Source organism: Podarcis filfolensis (genome assembly GCF_964270895.1).
Source record: "Podarcis filfolensis genome assembly, chromosome: 7".
NCBI lineage: Eukaryota > Metazoa > Chordata > Lepidosauria > Squamata > Lacertidae > Podarcis > Podarcis filfolensis.
In genome coordinates, this window is record NC_139603.1 from 31,637,723 (window position 1) to 31,650,354 (window position 12,632).

At 41.0% G+C, this 12,632-nt stretch overlaps 1 protein-coding gene across 5 annotated transcripts in view; it reads right to left on the minus strand.

Moving 5' to 3' along the window:
* The window catches only part of JARID2 (jumonji and AT-rich interaction domain containing 2), a 187,859-nt gene that overhangs the window by 81,364 nt on the left and 93,863 nt on the right, over positions 1 to 12,632 (minus strand). For all 5 annotated transcript variants that reach the window (XR_014550577.1, XR_014550578.1, XR_014550579.1 and 2 more), the window contains exon 2: positions 10,083 to 10,218. Coding sequence is in view for 2 of the 5 variants with exons in the window: in XM_083623702.1 (XP_083479828.1) it covers positions 10,083 to 10,218 (136 nt within the window). In the remaining 3 variants the exon portion in view is untranslated. The remainder of the gene's footprint in view (positions 1 to 10,082; positions 10,219 to 12,632) is intronic.

Sequence of the window (12,632 nt, forward strand, 5' to 3'; positions counted from 1 at the left end):
AAGAACGAGGGGCGTCAAACAGATAGGACAATGTATCATCCCAAACTGGTTTAAAGCAGTTACCTTTTACAGCTTTGAAAACAAAATGTGACAATAAACAATTTCAACTGAAGTAAAAGATACCATTTTGGAATCAATGACTTGAAGAATTCAGCGTAAATGAAATAAAGGAACAGTAAAGCAAATCTGAAAGCTGTTTTTTTAAGAAGAAAAGAAAACGCAAACCTAGAATCAGAGAGAGAAGCGACTGCAAGATAGCTGGTAAGTGTTTTGAATGAATTAAGATGGCAGGGAAACAGAAAATGCTTCCCTTCACTGAGAGGCCTGCATGTCTCTCTGCGTAGCGGCATGGCTGCATAGATGTTCCTGCAGGGAGCTCAAATATCTGACTATGGAAAGCAAAAAGCTGTGGCATATTTCCAATTGTGCAACCTCATTTGATATTGTAATGCATGTCATTCAGAACAGCCCTTCATGGCTTTTGCCTGAAGCGTGGGCAGCCCTCCAGACAGACTCAAGAAATATTTTTTTCCAATGTGACACATGCTCTGAAGAGGCCTCTTACAGCGGTAACACATGACCCAGTAATGGGGTGCTGACCCTCCAGAGCAAGCATTATCTGACAATAGATTTAATCCTCTGCTAAGCACAGCAATTCAAAACAAAAACCAAACACTCCCCCCCCCTCCTCCCAGCTGTATCCAGATACATTCTACTCCTACAAGCTCTGCTTGGCTTGTACAAAAGCACCTTCGTAATTGCCTGCAGAACTCCGATCGGGAGTAATTAATTTTACTTCAAAATATAAACATCTTGGGGGAAATTACACTGTATAACACATGGAATAATCTGCTGACAATGAAAGACAAAGGAAAAATCAGACCAAATTGAAAGCCTAATGAATAATTTATTTGCACCCCAAACAAAAACACTTAACTTACAGTATTTAAGAAGAAAAGCTTATGTGCTTCCTTGATGCTCTCACTCTGAATGCCTCAAAATATAAATGTGTGAAATTGCACAAATTTCACCCTAACTTTAGAGGTCAGAGTAAAATTTATTTTCAATAAAATATAAATTGACCCAAGAGTAAAGCGTCAGGAATGTTGTTCCCAAATGTTAAAAATTAAGCATGATCTATTAGTTTTTATTGTCTTGCCTTTTTATTGGTTTAGATATAATTTTATGTTCATGTGCATTTTGGGAAATGCTTAAGGGGGCTTTATCCAGCACAGAGGATGTGGGATACATATAAACTCAAGTAAGTAAAATGAATACACATAAAACCCAAGTTCTGACCATTTATGCCATTTGCTTTCATTTATACTTCCTAACTTCAGAAGCAAGGAAGGATCTTAAACCTGAAAAATGATACTTTCTACAGGAAGAAGGGATCCCACCAAGCTACTGCCAGAGAGAGTTATGCCTGCAGCAAAAGACTGAGCAACCATTTCCTGCCCAATATGTCAAATTCCATGTTGCAGAGCATACTTGGAACAATCAAAGATGGTGGAACTGCACGCATCAGGAATGCTGGTCATGGACTTCAAAATGAGGAGAAGGAGCAGAAAGGAAAAGCTCTTAAACGCAATAAAGCAATAGGGAAGAAATCTGAGCCTGCCTGTCATACGAGAGATTCAGTACATGCAACTTGGATATTGAGAAGAGTGAATCCCTAGATTACTGTTTGCAGTTAAATTATGTAAAACAGCAGCATTTCTCACATCAATAGCTGCCGTTCCTCACATGTGCACATATTTCCATATACTTAGCAGCACTTCTTTCAAGAGGATATCAATGATCTTTCTCACAACTATAACTTGAGACACACACATGGCAGCTGAACTTAAAACACGATCGGTGTTCGTGTAATGTGAATATGGACTTTCCCAAAGGCTAGCAATCTGGAAATCAGGCTTCACTCAAACGTTTGTGAGGTAGGTTAGGCTGAGAGGGAGCAGCTGGCCCCACATCACCAGTGAGCAGCGTAGCTGAGAAGGGATTTGACACTTACTCTCCATCCACTACATCACACTGCTGCCGCCACCGCCACCACCATTTATTTCTAGCATTATTAAAAACCCTGGAGCTACAACTCTAGAACACTGTTAAGACGGACACATAAAAGTGTGCTTATTCCCTTATGGGGCACAGATTAGACCAGTGTTTCCCAAACTGGGGTCTCTTGGTGTTTTTGGACTACAACTCTCATCATCCCTAGCTAGCAAGACCAGTGGTGATGAGAATTGTAGTCTGAAATCAGTTGTAGACGCAAATGGGAAACACTAGATTAGACTAAAACACCAACCACTGGTCCTTCCATTAAGAAAAGGCAGCAGAGCCTTACTATCAAAACAAGCAGAACCCAAATTAAGTTTAGTCCAACCAAAAGTGACAGCTGGCACTACAGTCATTGAACACCAATGAGGAGACTTCCTTTTTGAGACTAGACATTCATGTGGACTACAAAGTGGGGTGAAAGTTTGCTATGACTGGTTTCCTTGCTTGCTATTAGTATTTTCATCTGAAAGCAGAGCTGGTTGGCTGTGGTCTGCAAAGAGCGAATATTCAAATAAGAGGAGCCAATGTTAGCAATAATGAGAAACATCACAGTCAGGTGCCTCTGTCTCAGAACAGCAACCAGACAACTTTTGTCCCCAGCCTACTGTTAAGGTTTTCAACCACAAACTTGGGACTCAGTCGGATGCTGGGCAAGCAGAGTAAACTTGTTAGGGTCCACTCAACTTCCACTCAACAAGCTACAACATTAGGGTTCAGATGCTTCCTTATATTAGGGTTCTAAGACAAAGAGCCAAGCTTGAAAATAAGCATCACATGTCAAGCAAAGGTCCATAAACTCCTCTTGCTCAGACTAGTCAGGAAAGCAAATTCCTTATAGGGAAATGGAGAGCTATGAATGTGTTCTCCAGTAAATGGGGTACCAAAGATTATTTTAAATCTGCCCAAAAAGCACCAGAACCTGATAAGCTTATAGAAGTCACTGTCAGGATAAGAGAATGGAAGGCAGCCAGAAACCATAAAAGTCAACAAAAATATGCATTTAGAGTCTAGACTTCTCATTCCCGCACCTGTTCTTTTTGAATCAACGTTACCTTGGGACTCTTCCTGCAATAAGAGATACAAGTACATATGTCAGAGAGTACAAGCAAGAAAACAGAACCATAAAGATCCGCAGATGCTGCTGAGTACATTATCATCCCTACTCAGCTGCAAAATGTGAGTCTTCCTTGCACACAGAAAAGAACAGCCACTTTGCACTCTGTCAATGCAGCCCATCATCTGTCCCAAGCTGTTGCACTCTTCCGGTTGTTCCTCTCCATCAGGCCAGTCAGCAAGAGGAGATAATAAGCAAGGTGAAGAGATGAGTCCACATTCCAAGTGGCTGGGAATCGAACCACTCTCTCTAACCCTCACTCTGAGCATCTTTGGCCTTTATTGATCGGTATGCTTGTCAGGAATTGTTTTGTCCATGCGGTGGGGAACTTCAGGAAGAAGGGCCTTGTGTGGCCTTCAAGCTCCCTCCATGCAGCCCTCAGAATTCTCCTTAGTCCTTATCTCTCATCACACATCTAGAGTCTCTTACAAAAGGAAGAGTCACATCTGTTGTGTCATCCACATTCCATTCTGGCCTCACCCACAATGGTCATGTGGCCCCCAGATGGTTGCCCAAGAGCAAATGTGGCCATCATGATAAAAAGAGTTCTCATCTTAGTCAACGTAAGCATGCATCTCTGTTTGGTGGTAAGGTAACTGTGGGGGGTGGGAATGGTTCACAGGCTGCCTAGTGGTGGGTGAAAGGTCATGTGGACCTTATGTGGTACTATCCAACACCCATAGTGCAACAATGAAGATTTACTTTTAAGGTTTCCAATGTCCTCATCATGGTTAGGAGATGATGAGCATGAGAGAGGCTCACAGTCTGTCTCCTTCCTTCTCCTGCATTAAAGTTAACCTAGGCACTAACCTTGTAGCCCAGGGCTGAAGTGGTTTTTTTTTTGAAAGGGGATCTGGCCCATCTTTTTCTCTGTTATCCCAGCCCCTGATATGAAGTTACATATTAATAGTTAATCTACTAGAATTCACTAAAACTTAGTTTTAAGGGGTGGGGTGGGGTACAATTAGAGAACTGACTGATTGCTTTTAAAAGGAGCGAGGAGAGGAACGCCACAGCTTTTTGCTCACTACAAAGTGACACAAATGTTCCTGCAATTAGTTTGAGCAGAAATCTGAACATTCAGTTTGAAAGCACATCAAAGTGCAAGTAGATAAATAGGTACCGCTCTGGCAAGAAGGTAAACGGCGTTTCCGTGCGCTGCTCTGGTTCGCCAGAAGCGGCTTAGTCATGCTGGCCACATGACCCGGAAAAACTGTCTGCAGAAGCGAACAGACGCCGGTTCCCTCGGCCTTTAAAGCGAGATGAGCGCCGCAACCCCAGAGTCATTCGCGTCTGGACCTAATGGTCAGGGGTCGCTTTACCTTTACCTGAACATTCACAACCCGAGGGGTACATATGGATATATACCTTTAGGTGACAGGAAGAAGTCACTTTGTTGTCCTGCCACTTTTTCTCATGAAGTAACACAATGGGTGCTGCCCTAAGCTGAAGGAGGGTGGGCTAGAATTGTAATAAGTTCTAACACTGTAATAAGATTGTTTATTTAATTAACGGAATATGAATCTACACAATCTTTCTTTCTGGTTCAGGCCAGCCCGTATATCATTCTTCTGTCCCCTGTTCCCACTTCTTCCTCTGGCTTCTGTCATGCAGTTTCTATATGCTTCAGTAAGTCTCCCCCAGTCTTTATCCAGTAAGTCTCTCCCTTCTGTTATGTTAAATGTGCTTCTTAAAACCCTTTCCTGGACCACCATAGTACTATATTCACTGCTGCTTAGTGCAGCAATCTTCTGAAAGTGGCTTGGAGGTGTGCATTCAGCCTGCATATTACCCACAAAAAGAAAAAGAAAAGACCAGAAACCAAAAACCTGTGATACCATCCCTTAGAGGCTTGCTATAAAACCCACATTTCTAAATGTCTGTTTATTATTCCTGAATTTCCTAGATACAGTAATTAAAAACTAAGGTAAATGAGACTTCTGTTAGAATTCTATACATTTAAAAGCTTTCATTTCAAAACTGGAATAGTCTATCTATGGTTGTTCCCATTTAATAAAAAGTGAAGACTTGTGTGAAATCTTTTATCCCTGGCTTTAGGTCATAAACTTGAGATTGAAAGTTTGAAATGTGGGTAGTATTATTGCTTAAGCCTTTGAGTATTTTTATATCCCACTAGCTCATCTTAAAAATAAATGAAACGCTCTCCAAATAATTACATTTTAATATCCTTTCAGGAAACAAAGTACCCTGAATGAAAACTGGTGTACAGAAAAATGGATAATATTTAACTGGAAGTTTTCAAAGCAGCACAGATGGTTCCTGGGGTTTCAGCACCATATCAAGGCATGTTCGCACATAACCAAGAACCCCACAAGCACACTCAGAAGTTGTTTGTAATCATTAGTATGGTGGCCACCCAGAAATCCAACCATGACTTTTATATGCTACCTTTTCTTTGCATGGAAAAATTCAGTGAGATTACAAGACAAAATGCTATTTGCCTCACATTACATGTCAGCATTTTTACTATTGCCAATTTGAGAAAAATGTTGGTGTAAGATCTTTCTGGAAGGGGAAGGAGGATAGTTGTAAGTCACTTTGAGTTGCCTTGGGCAAGATAAAGCAAGATAAAGCAAGTAACAAATTTAATAAATAATAAAATAATAATACAAATACAGTAGTGGAGTCACTTTGAAATTATTTTGCCAGTCATCATTGTCTCCATGTCAAAATGCCTTGCTAGCAAAAGTAGGCTTATAGTAGGCTGACAGTACCCCCATAACAAAATAAATTAAAATAAAATAAATTATTCACTAGCTGCTAGCCAGAGGTTTGCAGTACTGCAGAGCACAGCTTTAGTATTGTCACAAAATGGCCCTCTACCTATAGGGCCAAACTGCGACACCAAATGACAGATCACAACACTGGACCTCATAAGGCTAATGAGAATTTAACAAATGGGAACACAATTGTTTTCTCACAAATTATATAGAGGAGAATGGGACAGATATGTCTAGCTCCATAAGGTTAGATGTTGAGCACAAAGAAAAACCAACACATATCCTCTATGTGAAACCCTCAGAAACTATGGTTTGAAGTGGTCTGCAAACTACAGTTTCTATTAACTTCGATTTTGGCCAAATGCCTGAATTAGCAAAGCATAGCTGCAGCTGTTATCCCACTTCTAGGTGCCACTAAATCTACAGAAAGGAGAACTAAACAGGCCAAAAAAACAAAACCCCCAGCTAGCCAACTTTAAACCATGGCTTGCAGTTTGCCAATTATTTGAAAGCTCAAGTCATGGGTTGCGCACTAAAACCATGGCTTCTACAAACCATGGTTTGTCAATGTCCAATGTCTTTCATAAGATGAACGTAGAGAGCACAAGGAAATTAATGTGGGTAATATCTATGTCCATTATCTAAGTATTTTTGTTGTTTACTCAAGTGATGCCCATGTGTTTTCAAGAGCAGTTTTTCGTGGTTTTTCATTTTAAGGAAAAATGCCTTGTTTTATGTGCTACTTTGCTAAAGGATACAAAATACAGCCTCATGAATAAAAGCCAAGGATGGTTACATTCTATACTTCAATTTTACAGCAGTCTATTTCATGTCTAAAGCAGCATTAGAAAGAAAGCTATTTCCCGTGAGAATGAGATTCTCTCTTTCAAAGAGACCTCTGAAAAACTGATTATCACGATCTCAAACCCAAGGCCTAGGCTTATTAAAACCGTTGCTGAAATACCAGATAGTAACATTCAAAATTACAGCACATGTTCCCTTGGGCTTGCTGATGTGTTATCCTGTTTCCCAGAGTGAGAAAGACTCCCACTGAATGCTACAAAGGGTTTCCTGACATCACACAAAAATATCCCCTTCTGATTTTAGTGTTCCCACATGGTGGAACAGAAACAAAACGAACAAAGGCACATTGTAGAAACAGGACAGTGGTCATTCTATACCCTGTGAATATCCAGAGGCAACAAAGCAAATACCTAGTAAAGAAAATATGTAGCTAAGTTAACTCATCTGTTTATTAAATTTCATCCTTCTAAATCACTACAGCTGAGAAGATGACATGGGTTTTGTTGAGACATAATGCCAAACCATGGTTTGATGTTTCAAAAAGAGAAATGAATCTGACATACACCAAAAAACTGATGAGTTTATACAATTATTTCTACAATGGCCACAACATGTTTTGGCCCCAGATGCCTTCGTCAAGGGCCTATTTCCTTGTTTTGAATCAATTCATCTCAAGTTTCTGTTGTCGAAAGAAAATGGCAAAATCTTCACTGAGCACCTTGTATAAAGACCATCCCTTTATGTGCTCTGCATGAAGCTACCCTTGAAGATAGCGAAGAACTGAAATTGGCGTAGAATGTGGCCACCAGCCTACTGAGCGGCATTGTGAACTCGAATGGCATCAATTCTTGAGGAACTGGACCAGCTGCTGATTTGCTACTGGGCCCAATTAAAATTTTGACATTAGCTTATAAAGTGCTATATGGTTTGGAACACGCATAATCAAAGGAGTACCTCTCTCAATATTTGGCACCTCGGACCCTTAAGATCTGTGAGAGTGGTCTTCCTCATGGTCCTTCCTATGACTGCAATATGCAGTGACCCAAGATAGGGCCTTCTCTGCTGTGGCACCCTGGTTATACAATTCCTTCCCACTAGAAATATGACCACGCCCCCTCACTGCTAGCTTTTCGTCACAAAGGGAACATGTTCTTGTTTCACCAGGAATTGGGAAGTTGGGAGCAAATGATTTCAATATATGTGTTTACAGTCCTGAGATTCTGTGCACAGGATTTCAGCCAGTGTCTGTCAAAGGCTCCACTGTTCTGCCATGGGGTAAACAGACTGGTGTGTTATGTTGCTGTTCAAGGCCTTGTATCACATTCCTCTGGACATACAGCAACACATACTCTACCTCACTCATCAAATTTTCCCCACAATACTATTCCTTTAAAAAACCCTCTCTGCTTCATAAGGGTTCAGACTGATAGTGCAATTCTATTCACATAAGTCTAAAATAATTCTGTAGGGACACAGGTGGCGCTGTGGTCTAAACCACTGGGCCTCTTGGGCTTGCCGATCAGAAGGGTTGGCGGTTCGAATCCCCGCGACAGGGTGAGCTCCCGTTGCTCGGTCCCAGCTCCTGCCAACCTAGCTGTTTGAAAGCATGCCAAAAAAAGTGCAAGTAGATAAATAGGTACCGTTCTGGTGGGAAGGTAAATGGCGTTTCTGTGCGCTGCTCTGGTTTCGGTGTTCCGTTGCGCCAGAAGCGGCTTAGTCATGCTGGCCACATGACCCAGAAAAACTGTCTGTGGACAAACGCCAGCTCCCTCAACCTGTAAAGCGAGATGAGCGCCACAACCCCAGAGTCGTCCGCAACTGGCTTTAACTGTCAGGGGTCCTTTACCTTTAAAGTAATTCTAACTCTGCAATCTATGTATGTCTTTTTTAGATGTAAACACTACTGAGTTCAATAGAACATATTTTCATGTTAAGTGAGTACAGGATTGTAGCTGAAATCATGCAGAATTAGCAAAGTTATGCAAATTAAGAAAACTTTCCTACATTTTGTCAGTTTGTAACACTTCAAGGCCAGACACATTGTGTTTCACTGGTGCAGTTTGTATTTTCAGAGTGCAGTGCTTGATGTAGATGTGCTCCCTTGTGTGTGAGCTGTTCTGAGAATGAAAACTGGGTTAACCCGCTTTTCATCAAGTTTACTTGGAAGAAACCAGACACTATAAAATCTCAGTCATGCTCTGTAACCTGGCACTCCCTCAAAGCTTCCCAACATACAGTTGTTGTGCATTACGCCTTCAAGGCCTTTTCTGCTCCCTGTAGACTACAGAGTAAAAACACACACAATGGAATAAGAAACCTTCCTTAAAGAAACTGTTTGACGGAAGATCAACGAAGCAGAGCCATATAGAAAGCTGAAGCTGTTGTGTGTACTTGTCCAGGAAAATTGGTATGGTTTGCTGCTAAAACGTGACTATCTTTCAGATTGGTATTTATTACTAAGCTGAGAAAACTGAGGGAGTTTCTTTTTCAGATTTGATATGATATAAATTGACCGCGCAGTAGATCTTCTGTAGATAAACAGCTCACATCCTTGTATCTTTATTAACAAACACCCAAGTTTTCAATGAGTAAGTGCTGAAATATGACGCATCAGAAATGATGCAACGTACAAGCACAAGGAAAACTACACAAGCAGCCAGCTGCTGTTGTAATATGCTGGTAAGCATGCAGTTATGCAGACATTTGGGAAATACTCTAGATAGGTTGGAAGTAACTGCTGTGGTTGTCAAACGAAAGCTAAATAAGAAGGTATACAGTGACATTTCTCCTCCTTTCGTTTAGTGAAAATATTTGTTAAAAGAATGCTCCAGAATATTCTGCATGAGGCTCAACTAATTTGAAAAGGGTAATTTTTTAATGATTGCCTATGCAATACACAAACATGAGCAAATATAGACGGGCATTTTAGTTATGCAAGTTATTTAAGTTATGCAAATGTATGACCACTGCAGCAAGAAGACAGTCATCTGTATCACTTCTCCATGCAACAAAAACAATTTTACCACTCCGCTGCTTCCACGAGTTTCCAAACCGGTGCACTTCTCTTCATCATAAAACCGGTACATCAATTCTCCATTAGTCTTTCGATCATGGTGAGAGACTGCAATGCTAGACTACGTAGACGTGATCTTGCTCAGGAAGAAACAGGCTTCCAAAAGAGGTTGCCAGAAACATGGAAAGCAAGTTCCTTCCCCCTCAATGAACTGACTGCTCACACAGTTGTATGATGTGACACATAACAGGGAAACAGAAGGGGGAAAGCAGGCTCCAAGAAACTTCTGCTGTGACTCCCAAACATAGCACACAGAGCTGGAGCAAAGACGATCTGCCAAGAGACTTACCATTCACGCCTTTGAGACTCCCATTGATGCCATCCCCATGCTGCCTCTTCTGCGCATTCTTGAATTCCTTTAGGGATAAGTAAAGGACTTTTCGTACCACCCTCTCCTCCGACCATGGAATCCCATCACTATCATCCTAATAGGACAAGAAAGAAAGAAACGAGACATTTTACTTAATATTTCAAAACATGTACATATACGTTATTCTGGCTGCCAAAATGAGTTTTCAGCTTTTTTAAAAAACAAACTTTTGGGGTTGTTGTGAAGACAAAATACCACTGTAAGGTATATAGGATAATGGATGGGATTAAAAAACATTCTTTTGAAGAAATAAGCAAATAAAATGAAACACGCAAAAATGTAAGACTTCTGTTTTCTTGGCTTTAATTTTTAATAGAAGAGAGCAATAAATAAGTCATATTCAAAATTTGCTGGAGGTGCAAAAAGGAGAATGGAACATTTTACCATATGTGGCAGACATTTAGTTGAGCACAAAAATACTGGAAGATGATTATTAGAATAATTACAGAAATATTGAAATATGAAGTTCCCTTATCACCACCAAAAAGCAGGAAGGTAACAAACTTAAACCCTATGGGCGGAATTCACCCAATGAACCCCATCAGTGGCAGCCCTGCCAAGAACACCCTCTTGTGCGATGGGGCTCCCCCCCCCCGCTCCACTTCTGCCCCCCCATGTGTTCCTGCACCTCCTGAAATTGGCTGGGTTTGTGTGGGAGAACCCCTGGGACAGCACATGGGGGAGGGGGGTTGTTCTATCTGGCAAACTGCAATGCATGCGTAGACAGAACAATTGTAATAGCACAACACTGAATTCCACCCTGTTTGTTAACATCTGCAAGGATGTTATTGGCTGAAAACATGTTACATTACTGCCTCCCTGGAAAGAATGGTTTAACAAACTTGGGGATTTGGCTATGATGGCAAAAAAAAACCCCTTCTTATCTAATAACAACAACTGCAAGTGAATGCAGACATAAATTCTGGGGAAACTGATTGCCTTCTACAATATTGCCAATAATTATCTCTGCAAAAGCAAGTTCAAATAGGTCTTTAGGTTTTGTAAGAATAAGGCTGTAATTTTATGTTAATTCATACGTACGTGCATAATATTGAGATGCAAGTATTTTTGGAGCAGGGTTTTGTTGATTATTCATAATTATTGTCAAATTATTAAATAAATTTAAAAAAGGGGGGGAGTAGACTAACAGGCCCGTTAACTAATGGGTATATTCTGAACTGAATTTAGCTGGATACAATCCATATAAAATACTAATCTTTTGCTATCATGTTTCCTATGTTCCAATTTCCCCATTCTGCCAACATGTTTTTTGAAAACAGTTCTTTGCCCTAGAGTTTCTCAAGGGCTGCACCACAGCCAAGTGAGAAAATTAGAGTTTTTTGGATGACCTTCATTTCGGAAAACATGAGCCAATTCACTAACACAGTTCAGTAAGAAATCCAAACACCAGTATCAATAATCCATTCCAGAGGGTAAGAAAGTTTACACGCTGCATGACAAGTATGGTCAATAAGACTGCAACATTTTTTTAACAAAAACAAAAACCTATTTTGAGCGAGATACATCCTGGATACTTAAGGCTGAAAGCAATCCTCTGATCACTGAGCCCAAATGTTTGCTTTCAGTTCTGTGACAGATTACTTGACTGCCTGAAAAGGAAAACAGGCAGCAAAATAGTAGTGATAGCAAAGCAAGTTAGCAATTTGGCAGAAGACGATCATTATACACTGGGGAAACACTACTGCACAGTAACAGGAGAAAATTATGCCTAGATTCCTTTGAACATGAAGCATATGCACATTTGAGCCAGAACGACAGCATCTGTGGAAGAGTTCTCAAGGCAAGCATGCCCAAACAAAACTTAGAACCTTTCTTATTTTCTTGCACACAGCCAGCCCTCACCACTAGGTTCATCACAAGCATGGAAATGGGGAAAATAATGACAAAAATGATATCTGAAAGAGAATCCCTTCCCAGCAAAAACTAAAGAATTAAAATCACAAATGCCCACTACTTAGAATCAGAGAATTGTAGAGCTGCAAGGGACCATGAGGGTGATCTAGTCCAACCCCTACAATGCAGGAATTTTCTGCCCGGCGTGGCTCTTGAACCCATGACTCTGAGATTAAGAGTCTTTCACTCTACTGATTGAGCTATCCCAGCTGTTCCCAAAAGAGGAAGGGGAAAAACCACTCAGGTCCCAGCAAGGATCGAACTTGACACCCCTGGCTTACAAGGCCTGTGCTCTAACCACTGGGCTATAGAGCAACTTCTATTACAGTGGTGGCGCAGAAGAAGCCCCAGAGCATCACATGAGAAGCCCACCTTGCAGTTCCACCCCACATCACATCAGCCCTTGGAAAAGTGGATTAAAGCTGCCCAGTGTCAAGAGTCACGGAATTGGAAGGTTTGTTGTTGCAGTGGTTGCCTTGTTGTTGAAGTACCGTATTTCTCGCTCTATAAGATGCACCAGACCATAAGACGCACCTAGTTTTTGGAGGAGGAAAA